Source organism: Equus asinus, chromosome 20 (genome assembly GCF_041296235.1).
Source record: "Equus asinus isolate D_3611 breed Donkey chromosome 20, EquAss-T2T_v2, whole genome shotgun sequence".
Classification (NCBI taxonomy): Eukaryota; Metazoa; Chordata; class Mammalia; order Perissodactyla; family Equidae; genus Equus; species Equus asinus.
In genome coordinates, this window is record NC_091809.1 from 59,123,665 (window position 1) to 59,140,640 (window position 16,976).

At 34.8% G+C, this 16,976-nt stretch overlaps 1 protein-coding gene and 1 non-coding gene across 4 annotated transcripts in view; one reads left to right on the plus strand and one right to left on the minus strand.

The window, feature by feature from the left end:
• DYNC2H1 (dynein cytoplasmic 2 heavy chain 1) overlaps positions 1-16,976 on the minus strand; it is a 289,645-nt gene that overhangs the window by 6,007 nt on the left and 266,662 nt on the right. For all 3 annotated transcript variants that reach the window (XM_070490370.1, XM_070490369.1, XM_070490368.1), the window contains one exon: positions 3,479-3,595. In XM_070490370.1, the coding sequence (XP_070346471.1) occupies positions 3,479-3,595 (117 nt within the window). The remainder of the gene's footprint in view (positions 1-3,478; positions 3,596-16,976) is intronic.
• On the plus strand, positions 11,065-11,252 carry LOC123279174 (U2 spliceosomal RNA). The gene has a single exon (XR_006517093.1). It is a non-coding gene; the product is annotated as a U2 spliceosomal RNA (small nuclear RNA).

Sequence of the window (16,976 nt, forward strand, 5' to 3'; positions counted from 1 at the left end):
TTTGCTGCTGTAGTCTGAAAGCAGCCGCAGCCAATATCTACACAAGTGGGAATGGCTGTTTTCCAAACAAAACTTCATTTATAGACACTGAAATTTGAATTTCATATAATTTTCACATCATGAAACATTATTCTTCTGAGCTTTTCAACTATTTAAAAACATAAAAACGATTCATAGCTCACAGGGCTACAGGCAGCACACTGGATCTGGCCTGTGGGATTTAGTTTTCCAAAATCTGATTTATACCGTTAGGTTGTTTCAGTATTAGGCCTAAGATTTAAGAGTGACAACCCGGATTTGAATTTTAGTTGCCCACCTATTAACTACGTTACCTGGGTCAAGTTACATGATCTTTTAAGCTTCAGTTTTCTTAGTTTAAAATGGAGATAATAGTTCCGATTTCAAAAGTTTTTGGAAGGTCTAAATATCTTGTATTCTCAACACTTTTCACAGTGCTGGGAACACAATCAATACAAATAAATGCTAACTGTTATTGTTCAAACACTAGTGCTACCATTGCGGGATCCATGACAAACCACTTCCCTTACCTGATTCTCAGTTTCTTCATCAGCAAAACAGAAAGAAAACCTGCTCTATCAAAGTCACAGGATTGCTATGAAAGGTATATGTAATTTTACCTCACCCTGTGCCAATCACCCACCTTCTCACTGCTAGACTCATTTTCCAAAACTACAAATCTGATCTTATCACACTCCTGTTCTAAATTCTGAATGGCTTCCTACTGACCATAAGATGGTCTAAACTCCTTGGCATGGCTACACGGCTTCTCATACTTGGTCTTGGCTTTCTTTTCTAACCACATCCCCTATCACTCTCCACATGAACCATACATTCCAGATGTACTATACTTGCAGTTCCCAGAACAACCTACGTTCTTTTCATACCTCCATGCATTTAAACATGCTGCCCCTTCTATCCGGAATGCCTAGGCCCTATCTTTTTTGAGTTTGTCCTCGAACTTTTCTTACTCATGCCATGACTATATTTCTGAGAGAAGCTGCCTTCTCTCTCTGTGAGGGCATCTGACTTTCCCCATCTGCTTACACATGATAGAGCTGAGGCCTCCCTTATTTGCTGGCACTTTATGTAAACCTCTATTATTGTACTTCTAACTCTGAATTGTAATAGTTTCTTTCCCTGTTTGCTCTCTCAGTCAAGAGAAGACTCTGATGGAAGAGGTTTATTTATCTTTGTAACCTCAGTGTTCAGCATAATATATGGTATATAGGAATGTAACAAGTAATTAATGATGACTAAAAGCACTTAGTAAAGTATAAAGCACTATACGAAATAAGATAATCATCATACTATTGTGAAACATTTTAAAATATTGGCATCAGGATAAGTTAGACTTACCATGTATGAGGCACTGTGCTGGATACTTCACACACACAGGAAATTATTTAATCCTCAACATGGTCCTATAGAAATATGATTATCTCCACTTTCAAGTGAGGAAACTGGCCCAGTGAGCTTAGGTAACTTGCCCCAAATCACCCTGCTCACAATTTGGGGAGCTGGGAATGGAATTTAGTCTGTTAGACTCCAAAATTTTGTGTTCTGAAACACTTAGTAATATGCCTCATATTCTCTCCTTCTCAGCTGATATAGGAAAGAGTCTGAAAGCAGTGAGATTATATGGAAAGAAGAGGCTCACTGTAAAGGAAGAGGGAAGAGGGAGGTGGGGACGCACCATACATCTTTCCATTACGTGTCATGAAGAAGTGCAAAGGCCCACGGGGAAGTCTCTTTTATAAAAATAATAAAATATTCATATTATCTTTTAGCCATCTCTTTCATTGGCTAAATACTCCAATTCATTTTACCTCTCTTTACATGAGTATTTTCAAGTTAAATTAATTTTTAGCTTTCTATTCTAATCCTGATCTTTTAAAGTGTGAGGAATAAAACTGGATAGAAATAATATATGAAGTAAAATATTCTGGAGGGATAAATTCTGAGTCGTGTAATGTCATGTTGCTTTTCATACAACTCAGTAATGGACTGGCTTTTTCCATAACAACATTACATTCCTGATTTGCATTCAGCTTATGGTCGATTATGTGGGTAATGCTCCAGGTCATTTTCTTCTGTATTCATGCCTACTCGGTTATTCTCCATGCTCTATTTTTATCCCTGGGGTTTGTCATTAAGTGAACTAGTTTATACATGTCCTACTTTTTTCCCTATCAAGGTCATTATATAGCTTTTAATTTTGTTTGCCAGAGAATTAACACTTCACATAGTTTGGAGTCATTTGAATGCATCTCTGTCATCATATACAACTTTACTTGTTATGGTTACAACCCTTAGCAAATTCTACGTTTAACTTTTGTATATAACTTTCAATTTGGTTCACCCACCCAGTGTGTGTAATCCATAATTTATCAACTTTTTGATAGAAATTTCTTATAGGAATTAACAGTCAGATTGAAATAAAATAAAGATTATTTCAACTTCTTTCTCTGTGTGATATCTCACTCTAATACTAGAGACAATGAAGCTGACATGAGGAAGAAATGGGGGCTTTCACAGAAGTGGACGATCTTTTAGCTCTCTATGCAATGACTGCTAATTATTGCTACAGCTTTATGAGTTTTTTTTAAAATAAATATTCTGATGTGTTGATTTTTATTTTACAAAGAGAGTTACAATAATTGGGAAATTTAATGACTCTTTCCCAATAAGAAAACTCATTTTTCTTGTAGTAAGCAGTATATGAAACAGTTTTGTTGGTCATTAGATATAGAATCAAAACTTTAAAGTTTATCCACATATATTCACACTTAGATTTTAAAATTTTATTGTTGTTTTCGTTCTGTACCTCATCTACATCTATGTCTTCCTTTAAAGGCAAATATCCCCCAAGTTCCACTGCTGAAAGTTCTTTCAATAATTGAAGGTTTTAAAAAGGGAAAAAGTTAACCAAGTAAGTCTTTGTCAAGCCTGTTTTCTTCATCTGCCTATCAGCAGCACAGTGTCACAGTATGATATAACATCTTGATACCGTCAATATCTGCATGCCTAACTACAGGGAAGTCATCTAACCCATGTGTGCACACATTTCCTCGTTTGAAAGTGGGAATAACAAGATCCCTTGCAGGCTGCTCTGAAGAGCATATGAGGTAAAGTAGATAAAGCATTTAGCACATTGCTGAAAATAATAGGAACATAACGCATGGTAGTTCATACTATCATTAAAGGCTTTCTTACTAGGCTTAAATTATTTAGAAATTAAAAACTAAAATGTTATTCTTTCTACAACAAAATGAAGATTTTAAAATGTCCCATACATCTTAAAAATTATAAAGGACACAATATTTTTTGACTGTAAATTTGTTCAAATGCAAGAGAGATTAGAAAGTAAACAAAAAATACATAGGTCAAGAATATCTGATTGAAAAGATAAAATCTAGAATGAATTTATTAAAACTTGTATCTGTTAAAAATGTATTACCTGTGGAATCCAGGCCATAAAACAAGGGAGAACTGATGATACACTAGGAGAATCATGCTGATTTTCAGAAAGTCGATTTCCGTCAAAACTGCAACCTTCTAGTAATAAACCGCTGATCTGCCATGGAAACATATAAACCATTAAAATATGTATTAAAGCCTGAAATGTCAGGAGTTACTGTATTATATTTTAAAAGAAAGGCAGCACTTTACATTGTGACTATGTATTACAAATAATGTGAAAACAAAGATTATGGTATTTTATCTGTGAATAAAAAAGGTGAAGACCTGGACCAGTGTTCACTGTGAACTTCCTTTAGACTGAATTCTCAATTTTAGTGAATATTTTAGAAAAAAGCACTTACAAATGTCATCAGTTATATAACTGCAGGTGCCTTGGCACTAGATTAATAGAAATATAACGGCAAAAGGTAAAAAGTCATTCTTTCTCCAGGAGGGGGAAAGAAAAGCATAATTAGAGAACAAGAACATGTGTTTAGAATCCTGACGTCAGTTTTTAAAGAACAGAACAAAGTTCAGAAACTTTAATGCAAAAACTTCTTGACAAGCCATGCAGAGCTGAAAGAAGAATAAAGGACAAGGAGTTAATCTTCTTCTCTAAATTGGCCTTGGTATAAATTTAAGAAATTGCAAAAATAAAAATATAATTATTTGGTAATATTAGTTCACATTTCTTATTTAAAAGTGTTCATTCTTTCAGTTTCTGCAGTGTTAATCTACCCTGAGTTTATCTAACAGCAAAAAATGTAGAGTCAGTATTTTGAATTCAGAGCCATATCCATATTCTCATAATTTGAACTTGATAGAAAATATAAACAATCTTATAAATTTACATAGTACCTTTAAGTTTTAACATACTAAATGAAACCACTGTAGAACTTGAGAGACAAGAGAACACTTTAAGTTGGAAGAGCTAAAATCATTTTCAGCTGTATTATATAGTCAGGGAATGGATTAGGTATGAGGCTGTACTAGGAGAGTATGCCTTGACAAATAGTTTTGAACAGCTAATTTTACAGTAAGTTGCTGTATCCCAGAAAAGATAAGCAAGCTGTTTGCTAGTGAAAGATAAAATAAAAATAGAATATAATATAGAGTAGATATATAACATAATATAGGGATAAAAATGGAATTATTGAATATTTAAGTTCAATATTCTCTGTCCTATACCATTGATATGATGACATACAGGCCACTTCAAGAGTTGCTGAAGTATTTTGGCCTTGAAAAAACGTAAATAAAAATTTAGAGAGTACCTGCTAATTTCAGTGCTAGAAATTCTTCAGGCAAGATAATTCTTTTAATGCCTCTTTGAGAAATTTTATTGAGTTTTGAGCTTTTTGTCTCTACGGAAATTTGTAAAAGTAGTCCCCACTGACAGTGACACAACTTGACTATAATATGCATATACTGAGACATAAACTCATCATTTTCCTCTGCGAACCAGGAGGTGGGAGGGGTGAAACATACTATTCTCTGGAGTCCTATTTCAGTAATTGGCACTATTGACCAGGCAGTTGCTTAATCAGACACCTGGGAGACATTCTTGGCTCCCTTTCCCGAACTTCCCACATGCCGTAAACTACCAAGTCCTGTCACTTCTAGTAAACATCTTCTAAATTTGTCCTTTTCTCTCAACACTCTCCATCAATACTCTATTTTGGAATTTAAAATAAATTTTTGGAATTTAAAGACATTCTTTTTCCTTAAAATGGAATGAAAACATAAGAACGTCAAAAAGCAATACCCTATTGTTTATATAATAAAATGATAATATATCAGGAATTAGAGTGGTATCAACAAATGGTAGCTTTGTTCCAACTGGAGTTCTGCATTAAAGGAAAGAGTAAAATCAGACAGGCCCAAAATATTACCTTTATTATTGAAAGAGAGATTGGAGAGATAACAGGTCGCCAGGCAAATGGACTTCCTAATAATAAACTCAAGAATTTGGCGGGCTTAACTTCTAGTTACAACAGTATTAAGCTAAGGATCCAGCTGCGTGAGGTGCAGAGCCTGCCCTGAAGGAGCAGAGCAGAATGAGTACACCCAAGAGAAAAGCATACAGAAGGCGCAGTATTCGGCCCTGGGTTTCTATTTCAAACTCATAATCTGATAAAGTGACGCCTTTCCTGGGAAGAGAGGAGTAAGGTAGAGAGAGTCTAGGGGTATCAACATTAGTAAATATCCCTCCACACAGAAGAAAACAGAGGTGGGAAATAAGAATTCTCCTCTAACAATATATTTAAAATACTTGGAAAATTGCCTGATATATAGTAAGTGCTCAATAAGTATTAGCTATTATTGTTTATTTAATCTAATCCATCTTCTAATTTCTAGACATTTAGAATTATTTTAGAGAGTGTGTATCCATTTAAGTGAGGCTAAATAAAAGCTTGAGTGGAAATCATTTGGATAATTCTAGTCAAAAAACTTGCCTATAATATGCAATTTTGCAAAATATTTTCCAAATTTATTCTAGATAATTGAGTCTATTCTACCATTTGATTTATACATCAAAGAGTTAAGTGATGTGTTAGGGCACGCTTTCTAATTTCATCAATGCTGTACTTCCATTCTCTTTTTCACCCCCATTAAATGATAAACCGTATTAAAATACTCTTTATACTTATGCATATACTTATGGGTCATACTTCATACTTCACTAAAAGTTTGTTAGAAGTTTATTTTAGCCATTAGTGCCTTATTGTGCATGACACATACCCCTTGGATGCAAAAAACAATTATTGAAATGAGAGCTCATTTGTTTATGTTATATTAAAAGAACCACATTGTTGAGGCTGCCTCTTGACATCTGTACAAATGTACTATTTCAGTCAAACGCAAATAATTAAGGGATCTAAATGTGCACCTCTTGTCATAATATCATTTCCTCTAATTATTCTTGTTTTGCTTATAAATGCATAGTTTTCAATTTATCAGAACAGAACCAGAATAAAATCATTAAACCAAAAAGAAGAAATCTGTACTCAATGTTATTCACATTTGAACCTCTAATTAAAACAGCTGAAAACAAAGGGGCAATCGCAAAAGTATGAGAAATTAAAAAAAAAAACACATTTAGTTTTGTTTATAGTTTCAAAACCACTTATTAAGGGATAGTGTGGATCAGGCAGACCAGAATTGCATAAGTATATTCCAAATAACCAACTACAATACCCCAATCTATTTTGAAAGGGCTATTCACAATCTTACTCAACTCAGCTTCTTGTCTCAAAAGGGGTTATCAACAGCAACAGTACTGACTTTGTTCACTAAAAACAGGATTAAAGCCATTAATTTATTTTATATGATCTTGAATTTCTTGAACACTTCTGATTTTAACAAGTGAATTTCATGTTAAACTCTGAGTTTTGTTTTGGTAAGTTACTGTATGGCTTTTTTTGCCAGAACCTTCCTCTTAAAAATTAAAAAGTATTTCAAACACACAGAAAATCATAAAAATATTTTTAAACCTACAAGTTCCTACCACTCAGTTTAATTATACTTTAACACACAGCCACGTTTGTTCCACATTTCTAAGCAAATAAACCATCACAGATATAGCTGACGTCCTCTGTGTACACCTTGCCTTTCCTGTTCCTCTTCTGTGCTCACCAAACCTAGTCATTATCCTGAATTTAGTTTTACATGGTTGTTAAATATATATGTATCCATAAGCAATAAATGGTATTGTTTTTCATGTTTCTGAACTATACGTAAAGGGAACATTTTACATACCATTTTGTAACCTACTCCTTCCCTTCATCACTGGTCTAGGTGCATCTTTTTTTCTTTGTTTTAAGATTGGCACCTGAGTTAACATCTGTTGCCAATCTTATTTTTCCCCTCTTCTTCTCCCCAAAGCTCCCCCAGTTCTGGTTCTGGTTCTGGCTGTGCTACAACCATGTAGCACATGGTGGGATGTGTACAACCACGCTGGGATGCTGCCTCAGCATGGCTTGATGAGTGGTGCCATGTCCGCGCCCAGGATCCGAACTGGTGAAACCCTGGGCCGCCAAAGTGGAGTGTGAGAACTTTATCACTCAGCCACGGGGCCGGCCCCTAGGTGCATCCTTTTTGTTCTTTCATTTTTAACAGTTTCAAAGTATTTCGTTGTATTAACATACAACAAATTATTTATCCATTCTTCTGCTGATGGACATTTAAGTCATTCCGTTTACTATTATAGCACTGCAATAAACATTATGGTATGTCTCCTTATAGACATCTGCATAAATTTCTCTAGGTACAAAGATGAAACTGCTGCCTTGACGCATATGCTCACGTTTTATTTTACTTAATACTGGCAAATTGTTCCCCAAGTAATTCTACCGATCTATGTGCCCGTCATGTACAAGAATTTACATTATGCCACAACCTTGCCAATACTTGGTTTGTTGAGACTTATAAATTTTGCCAGTATGGTATCAAATTTTGGGTTTAATTTCATTTCCCCGATTATTGGTGAGAACAAGTATCTTATGTTTATTAGCCATTTAGATTTCCTCTTCATTTAAGTTGCCTATTAAAACCCTTTGCCTACTTCCCTATTTCCCCACAATGAGATTGCTTTTAAGAACTGATTTGCAAAAGTTCTTTACCTGTTTTAAGCACTAATCTTTTGTCATTTACAGAAGATGCAAATGTCTTTTCCCAGTTTGTAGCCTGTTATTTGTATTTTCACTTTCTATGGGATCGTTTAACTTTAAGGTGGCAAATTTAACAGCTTTTTCCCTTAAAACTTTTATTTTTTGTGTGTCTAAAGAGATCTGGAATAAAGATATTTTCCAATGTTTTTGTTTCTAAAGGTCTTCTTTTCCAAAAAGGAGTTTTATTTCCGTAATTTAGCTTCTTAAACCATTCATAATTAATTTTTGTTTATGATATAAGGTTTGAATCAAATTTTATAATTTTCCCTGAGTGGCTAATTGTCCCAGAATCATTTATCGAATAGTTCCTCCATTCCTTCTCTGATTTGTTTCTGCCATGTGTCAGGTTTCCAAACAGACTTGAGTCTGTTTCTCGACTTTCTATTCTGTTCCATTAGTTGCTCTGTCTTCCCTTATACCAATACCATACTGTCTCAATTACCATAGCTTTAGAATAAAACGTTATTTGATGAGGCAAATCTTGAGACTGTATTCTTTATTTTCACATCTATTTTTGCTGTGCTTGTTCCTATAGCCTTTCCACATTGCGGCAGGTTGCAAAATATGGCCCCCAATTCCTCCCATCCTAGTATGTATACCCCTTTGCAATGTAAACTTTGCTGCTTTTCCATCAGGAGGTGGAGTTTCTTTCCCACCCCTTGAATTTGGCTGGCCTTGTAACTTGTTTTGACCAATACAAAGTAGAAGAAGGACTGTACGCAACTTCTTGAAGCTAGACTTTGACAAGCAATTTTCACATATTGAGGTATATGGCATGACTATTTGGGTTCAAAACTGGTTTGGCTTGAATTAACAAGCTTGACTTATGGCCTATCAAACATACATTGCACATCTGCTGAACCATTAAAGTAAAGAATGAACTCTCTTAAGATAAGAATGCAGACTCCCCATCCTACACCCAGACATTACCGTCACATTGACCTGCTAATTTGAAACTACATACCTCTTTGAAACTTTAATGACAATGGATCCTGGGTGTGTTTAATATATGTTCTTTGTTCCAAAAAGATATAAGACTGTACTGAAAACCATGCTTCTCTGGAAGGCTTTCTAAGGCCTTCCAGGGTTATAATCCTCATTCGGGCTCAAGTAAAACTCATCTTATTTCTTCTATCTATAGGATGGCTATTGTTTATTTTGCATCGACAGCTTTAAGAGGCCCTGCCCTATTGGAATGCTGCACTGAGATCACCATGTAAGAAAGCTCTACTAGTCTACTGGAATAGGAGAGGCCATTTGGCAGAGAACTGAGGTACCCCAAAACATAACTAGCACCAACTACCAGATATGTGAGCGAGCCCAGGATGGACCCTCCAGTCTAGCAGACTTAGCTGAAAGCCAATATAGAGCAAATCTGAGTAAAATCAGCAGAGAAACTGCCCAGCCAAATGACAGAATTGTGAGAAAATAATAAATTGCTACTGTTGTAAACCACTAAGTTGTGGGGTGGTTTGAGCAAATGCTCACTGAAAATATTAATTTACACCATAAATTAAAAAGAAAAAATTTAGGATTTTGATTGAAATTGTATTAAATTTTTAAAATTGATATTGAGAATTTGACACCTTTAACATACTGACTTTCTATATGTGAACATGAGTGATATTTCCACTATTCAGCTCTTCTTTCACATAGTTTTCCATTCCTTTATTCTCAAATTACCTGTGTAGTCATGATTTAAATGTATCTCTTTAAGCAGCTGGATACTATCTTTTTTCCCAATCTGATAACCTTTTTTGTTTTTAAACTTGACTTTTTTTTTTTCCTCTCCAAAGTCCCAGTGCATAGTTGTATATCCCAGCTGTAGGTTATTCTAGTTCTTCTATGTAGGGTGCCACCACAGCATGGCTTGATGAGCGGTGTGTGGGTCTGCGCCCAGGAACCGAACTGGTGAATCCTGGGCTGCTGAAGTAAAGCATGCAAACTTCACCGCTTGGCACGGGGCTGGCCACTCTATCTTTTAACTGGTGAGGTTACTATGTTTATTTATTGTTATTAGTCATACACAATATTTGGAGTTATTTCTACTATTTTACATCTTTTTCCTCCTTATAATTTTTTTTTGCTTCATTTTTCTCCTTCTCTGCTATGGATTATATATCTATTTTTAAGTGCTTAACCATATGTTTTAAATAACTAGAAAATTTTCTAATGAATTCTAGTAAATACTTAAGTATTCAGTAATTCTAAAGATGACACAGATTTTATTGTAGCATATTATTCCAAATCTAATTATTCCTGTTTAGAATTTTAGTTTTAAACATAATAAAGTTATGTTTTACAGTCAATACTTCATTTAAATTACTTAAATATGTTTCTTAATTTACTGAAATATTAATATTATCTTGGTAATTTTGGGGTTCACTATTATTTTTGGTATACATTGCTTTTTCTTTGGCTTTTTTTTTTGTAGAAGTACATGTTTTAATACTTCTTTTATTGAGGCTCTGAGAGTAGTAAGCCCTTGTGGTCTTTGGGTTTCTGGAAATGTCTTTTTATTGCTTCTGTTATTGAATCATATTTTAGGTGGGAATAAAATCTGAAGTTAATTATTTTCCCTCATCAATTTGCATATTGTCTTCTGGCATCTATTGTCCTGATGAGAAGTCAGCTTGATGTTTTTTGTTTTTGTGTATTTTGGGGTTCTTTTCATAGGAAATCTGACTTTTCTACACAGTACCTTTTATGATTTTTCTCTTTAACCTTGATATTGTATAGTTTTACTATAGTATGACTAGGTGTGAACTTGAATTTACTTTTCTTTATTTTCTGAGTATTTTGCATGTGCTTTTCAACTGAGAACTCTAATAATTCTCTGATTCTGGAAAATCTCTATCACTTTAAAAATTTTGCTTCTCTGCCATTCTGTTTTATACTCCTAGAAATACTTTTTATTGCTTCTTGGCCTTTTGGCTAAGATCAAGTGTAGTATCTGTTCTCATCAGTTCAATACCTGATACGTCCTCCATCTGAGGACAATATATTAAATGGATTTTTGGAGCAGGCAGATGGAATAGGTGCCTGCTACATGCACTCACGCATCGGTGGTATTGCAGTACCTCCAGGAATGGCACACCAAAAAAACAGAAACCCTTTTAGAAGTTGGATAGTGTCTTAAACTATCCTCTATATCTCATGACATCTCTTTCCTAATTGTTAACCCTTTGCCTTTGTGACAAGTTCTTGGTTTATTCCTTAGGACTAACTCCCAATTTATTGTCTTCTTCAGTTGCATCTAATGTAGAATATATTTTATCAAATTTTTCATTTAAAGATTATGTTTTTCATTTCCAAGATTACTGATTGGTTTTCACATCCAACTATAACTGTATCATCTCTGCCTGTTTCCACTTTGTAAATTCTTGTTATTTTTTAGTGAAAGTTATTCCTTCATGTATCTGTTTAAGGAAACTCAAATAAATATTTTAACATTTTTGTCAGATTTTTTCTAAAAAATTAACAACAAACTAAATGATTAGATGTTTCACCTGATGATTTTGCTAGTTTCCTTTTCCAGGATTAGATTGTTTTTTTCCCATTCACTTTGCGTTTTGGTCTCTAGGTTCATCTTGAGGGGTCTTTTATTTTTGTCCCATATACCTCTGTAATGACCTTTCCACATCTGCATAACTACAAGATTTATAATGCAAGTTTGGGGGTTCTGTTCTGGTGCTGTTGGGGATACTGTAGGTCTAGCAATTGATCTGGTAGGTAGTGTGGTTCAATGTCTAATGTTAAGACTATGTCCTTGTCTTTCAGCTTTCTTAGGCCTAGAGCTTTCTATAATGTCACAGACTCAACCAGTGATTCTGTAACAGCATTTCCAGTCTCCTTTTATTGGGGAACTGGAGAGCCTAACCCCACTTCTGCATTTAAGCAATGAGCCTTGTTTCAGCCCCCATTTCACACACAGCACTACTAACTCCTTTTACACTGGAGGGGCCACACTTCTGATCACTGCTTCCTACTTCTGAACTTGGAGATCATTAGACCTATATTTTCAGCCTTAGGCACAATTTTATTTTCTGTCCTGTTTCTGATTCAATGAAATACTTATCTTATATTTGAAGCTAGACTATGTTTGTGGTTTCTTCTTTTTATATTTTATCTATCATTATTATACATTTGGAGCGGAGGGGATGAACCATGACCGCCCTGGGCCATCTTCATCAGAAGTTCTCAACTATTTAAATTCAAAGTACATTATACATATAACATATAACATGAGGAAATAAAAATAGGTAGACAAATATCTAGGAGGATATCTTAAATATATGTCTTATAATGAAAGAAAAATAGTTTGTACTGAATATGTTAGGCCTATTTAATTATAGAAAGAGGTCTTGAGGAAAAAAATTGCCCTAAAATATTAAAATTAATCTGCACAATGGTTTCATAGGTCTGTTTACTTATTAAAAAATTTATAAAGTTGCACTCTTAAGATTTGTGCAGTTTACTGTATGATGTTATACTTTGCTATAAAGGTTTACCAAGAAAGATACAGAGGTCAACATGGAGAGGCTCTACATATAAGCCAAAGGTTAGGGATAATTGCACATGAAAAAGAATATTATATGCAATTTACTAAAACACATTAAATATATAAGAAGCTCACTCTGACACTCAAACAAAGAAGACATGTCCCTGGGCACTGCAGGAAATAGTGTAGCAATATCATGTTCTGAGTATCCCCAGTTTAAAGGAAAGAAATAAGCATTTATCCTTTATTTTCTATATAAAATGTATTTCATGGTCTCCAGGTAACCACAGAGACGTAGTTGATAAGGTTTCTTTGCAGAAGAATTCCAGCTAATAAATGCAGAAGGAATAACAGATTTAGAAAAACTAGTTTTGTGACCTTTTATTAGTCAGGCAATGATTATCAATGGTTAAAACTATTAAATGGAAGACTGATGGGAAGTTTTGTCACGAAGGAATGAGGCTGTCACAAACCTATACACATGAATCAATCTTAGCATCACTAAAAACAGGAAAACTACACATTGTGTGCCTCATCATGTAATGCAAAATGAAGCACACAATGCTGCCTGTGAAGTATTTTATCGAAGTGACTCTGATTCTGTAACAAACAGTGAGATGAAATAAAAAGAGAAGCCTTGTCTAGATATTAAAAGACATATGTACATAACAACCAAACACAATGTGTGGACCTTGATTTGAACAAACTATTAGAAAAAGTTCTTTTTGAGACAAATTGGTAAATACTGTTACAGACTGAGTAGTAAATGATGCCAGGAATTATTGTTAATTTTTGTATGTATGATAATATATTGTACTTATTTAAGAAAATATGGACTTTTTTGAGAAAGGGAGGAGTAAATTAAAATGATGGCAGTAATTTGCTTTAGCAAAAACAATAAGAAAGAGACAAAGGAACGGCTCTAAATCTTGAAACCTTTGAATATACAGATTCATTATACTATTCTCTTCCTTTCTTTATTTGTTTGAAATGTTTAATAAAAGAAAATATTTAAAATGATTTTCAAAAGCCTTGAAGACTAAAGGATATTTAAATTTTCTCTAGGGAATTACCTTCTCCGTCTAGAGCTACTGTCCAATATGGTAACCACTCCGCCACATGGGGCTACTGAGCACATGAAGCATTGCTAGTCTGAATTGAGATGTGTTGTAAACATAGAACATATGCTGGATTTCAAGGACTTTTTACAAGGAAAAGGAATGTAAAATATATCATAATTTTAAAATATCACATGTTTAAGAAACAATATTTTGCATATACTAGGTTCAATAAAATATAATATTAAAATTAATTTCATCTGCTTCTTTTACTTTTTTAAATGCAACTATTAGAAAATATAAAATTTCACATATTGCTTGAAATACGTTGAGGAAAGGAAAGCATGCTAGGAGAAGTTACATTCCAGCCAGAAATACGAACAGGTTTCTCAGCAGTTTTTGAAAGCTGGAGAAGGACTGGAACAGCTGATGGAACTTAGTACATAATCCCAGCACACTGAGTTTTTTCTATACAGTATCACTTAAAGTCAGAAAGTCTCATAGAAGAAAGACTTCCAAATGAGGAAATGGCAGCCAGTTCTCAACCTCCTGCTATATTTGGGGAGCATGAGAAGATAGCATTCAACTGGCAAAACTATTAAAGAGCACAGTCAACTAGGAATTAAAAATCCTTTAAACTGGTAGAAACATAGTTAAGACACTCAAAGGTGTTAATACTATGAGGATATCAAACAGTTTTAAAAGCTTTGTTTGCTGTAGTCATTTAAATTCTTAAGAAAAATCATTTTTGGTGAACTCGTTTTATATCCTATTAGTTCGCCTATGCCAAATCATTTTAGAGATGCACAGTTAGAGAAAACTATATTACTAAGCACTCTTACAGTGCTCCCGTTTTTAAAACAATCTACTTGATAATGACTATATAAGCATATTCACATCAGGTGCTCAGTTTTTAAAAATAAAAGCTATCAGAAATGAATGTCTTAATCTGAATAGTTTAAGGGCTTTTTTTCGGGGGGGGGGGCGGTGTTTGGGGTTGGATTTTCCACTGTTGGGCTCGTTCCACAGCTCACGGTTCAGGGAGGATGCGTCTGCAGCTCCTAATTGCCAGGTGTGATGAGCACATTCTCCTAATGAAACCTTAAATGTCTAAACGTCTAATTTCTTCACTCTTAACTTCCATTTCCTGATGGGCTCTATGAGGAAGGAATTGAAATATGAATAGTATAAGAACCATGTGCCATATGGGTGGACCCTAGCCCGGCATGAAGCAGCTGAACTCAACTGGCAAGCATAAGTGGCTATTTGACTCTGCCAGGTCATATATGTGTTTCATAAGCCTGATTTGCCGAGGCAGAAGACCAGTAGTTTTGCCTTGTGTGTGTGGCGGCATCAGCAGTGAAGGAGGGAGCTGGGAGCTCTCCAGTTTGCCAGGGCAATCATCTCGCAGCCTCGGGTGAGATTGAACATGCAAACTGAACAGGAGCTTGATTTAGGATTTTCCAGTAGGAAGTTTTACAAATGCTGTTTAACAAATAATAAATCAATTATGGTAGTGAGGAAATTTTAGAGGGCCACGTTCAGGATCTAAAAATCAATATACATACATGTTCTTCCTAAGTAGGTCTGGAGGGTTTGAGATATTGACTGGTTTGGGGAACTACAGCCTTGATTAAACATTTCACTGGTTTAATTCAGTCTAGGGTGGTAGAGATTGAAAAACTCAAAACCAATTAAATTGTAGAGTGACAGTGGAATTCAAATATAATTCAAGTCCAAAGTTCTCCTATTGAAATAATCCTTTTGTTGAAAAATATGATTAAAAGGAATTAAATAGATTATTTCACTTATAGATTTTGCCAAGTGCAACAGTGAGAGGCCTACAAAGACTTCTTTTCTGATAAACATTTCTGGAAACTGCAGGTAGGAAAGTCAGGAAATGTGCTTTTAAAACAGTTCACATGAATGAGGAGCCAGAGAAGAAAAATTCTGTTGAATTTTAAATCACTTGTGTAGGCCTGGCTTTTTTACTTAAAGTTGTAAGTATATGATATAACAATGTTCCTAAATATATTTACCTGTAAATATTTTATTTTTATTTTTATTTTTTTAAAGATTTTATTTTTTCCTTTTTCTCCCCAACGCCCCCCGGTACATAGTTGTGTATTCTTCGTTGTGGGTTCTTCTAGTTGTGCCATATGGGACGCTGCCTCAGCGTGGTCTGATGAGCAGTGCCATGTCCGCGCCCAGGATTCGAACCAACGAAACACTGGGCCGCCTGCAGCGGAGTGCGCGAACTTAACCACTCGGCCACGGGGCCAGCCCCTAAATATTTTAGTTTTTAACAAAATATCTTTTATGAATGCCAAATGAAAAATGAAAGAATTCTGCTTTATTGGATAAAAGTAGAGAACTTTATATTAAAATATACCTTTGTTTCTAATTTAAAAATATTGCATAATAAAATCTAATCCAAATCATGTTAAGAAAAACAAACAATACACACATACACATAGGTTTTCAGAGACACTCATAACAAACGTTTACTCCGTTAATTGCTTTAAAAAGAAACACGGGGGGGGGCTGGCCCGTGGACGAGTGGTTAAGTTCGCGCGCTCCACTGTAGGCGACCCAGTATTTCGTTGGTTCGAATCCTGGGCACGGACATGGCACTGCTCATCAAACCACGCTGAGGCAGCGTCCCACAGACCACAACTAGAAGGACTCACAACGAAGAATATACAACTATGTACCAGAGGGGCTTTGGAGAGAAAAAGGAAAAAATAAAATCTTTAAAATAAATTTAAAATCAAGAAGAAATAATGCTTATAAATATCTATGCACCCAACACAGGAGCACAAAGATTCATAAAGCAACTATTAACAGACCTAAAGGAAGATGTTAAAAACAACACAATAATAGTAGGGGACCTCAACACCCCACTCACATCAATGGACAGATCATCCAGGCAGAAAATCAACAGGGAAATAGTGGAGCTGAATGAAAAACTAAAACAATTGGACTTAATAGACATATATAGATCACTCCACCCTGAAGGAGCTGAATACACATTCTTCTCAAGTGCACATGGAACATAGGATAGACCATATGTTGGGAAACATGGCAAGCCTCTACAAATTTAAAAAAATTGAAATAATAACAAGCATCTTCTCAGATCATAGTGCTATAAGGCTAGAAATTAATTACAAGAAAAAAGCTGAGAAAGGCACAAAGATGTGGAGACTAAACAACACACTACTGAACAAGCAATGGATCATTGAAGAAATTAAAGAAGAAATAAAAAAA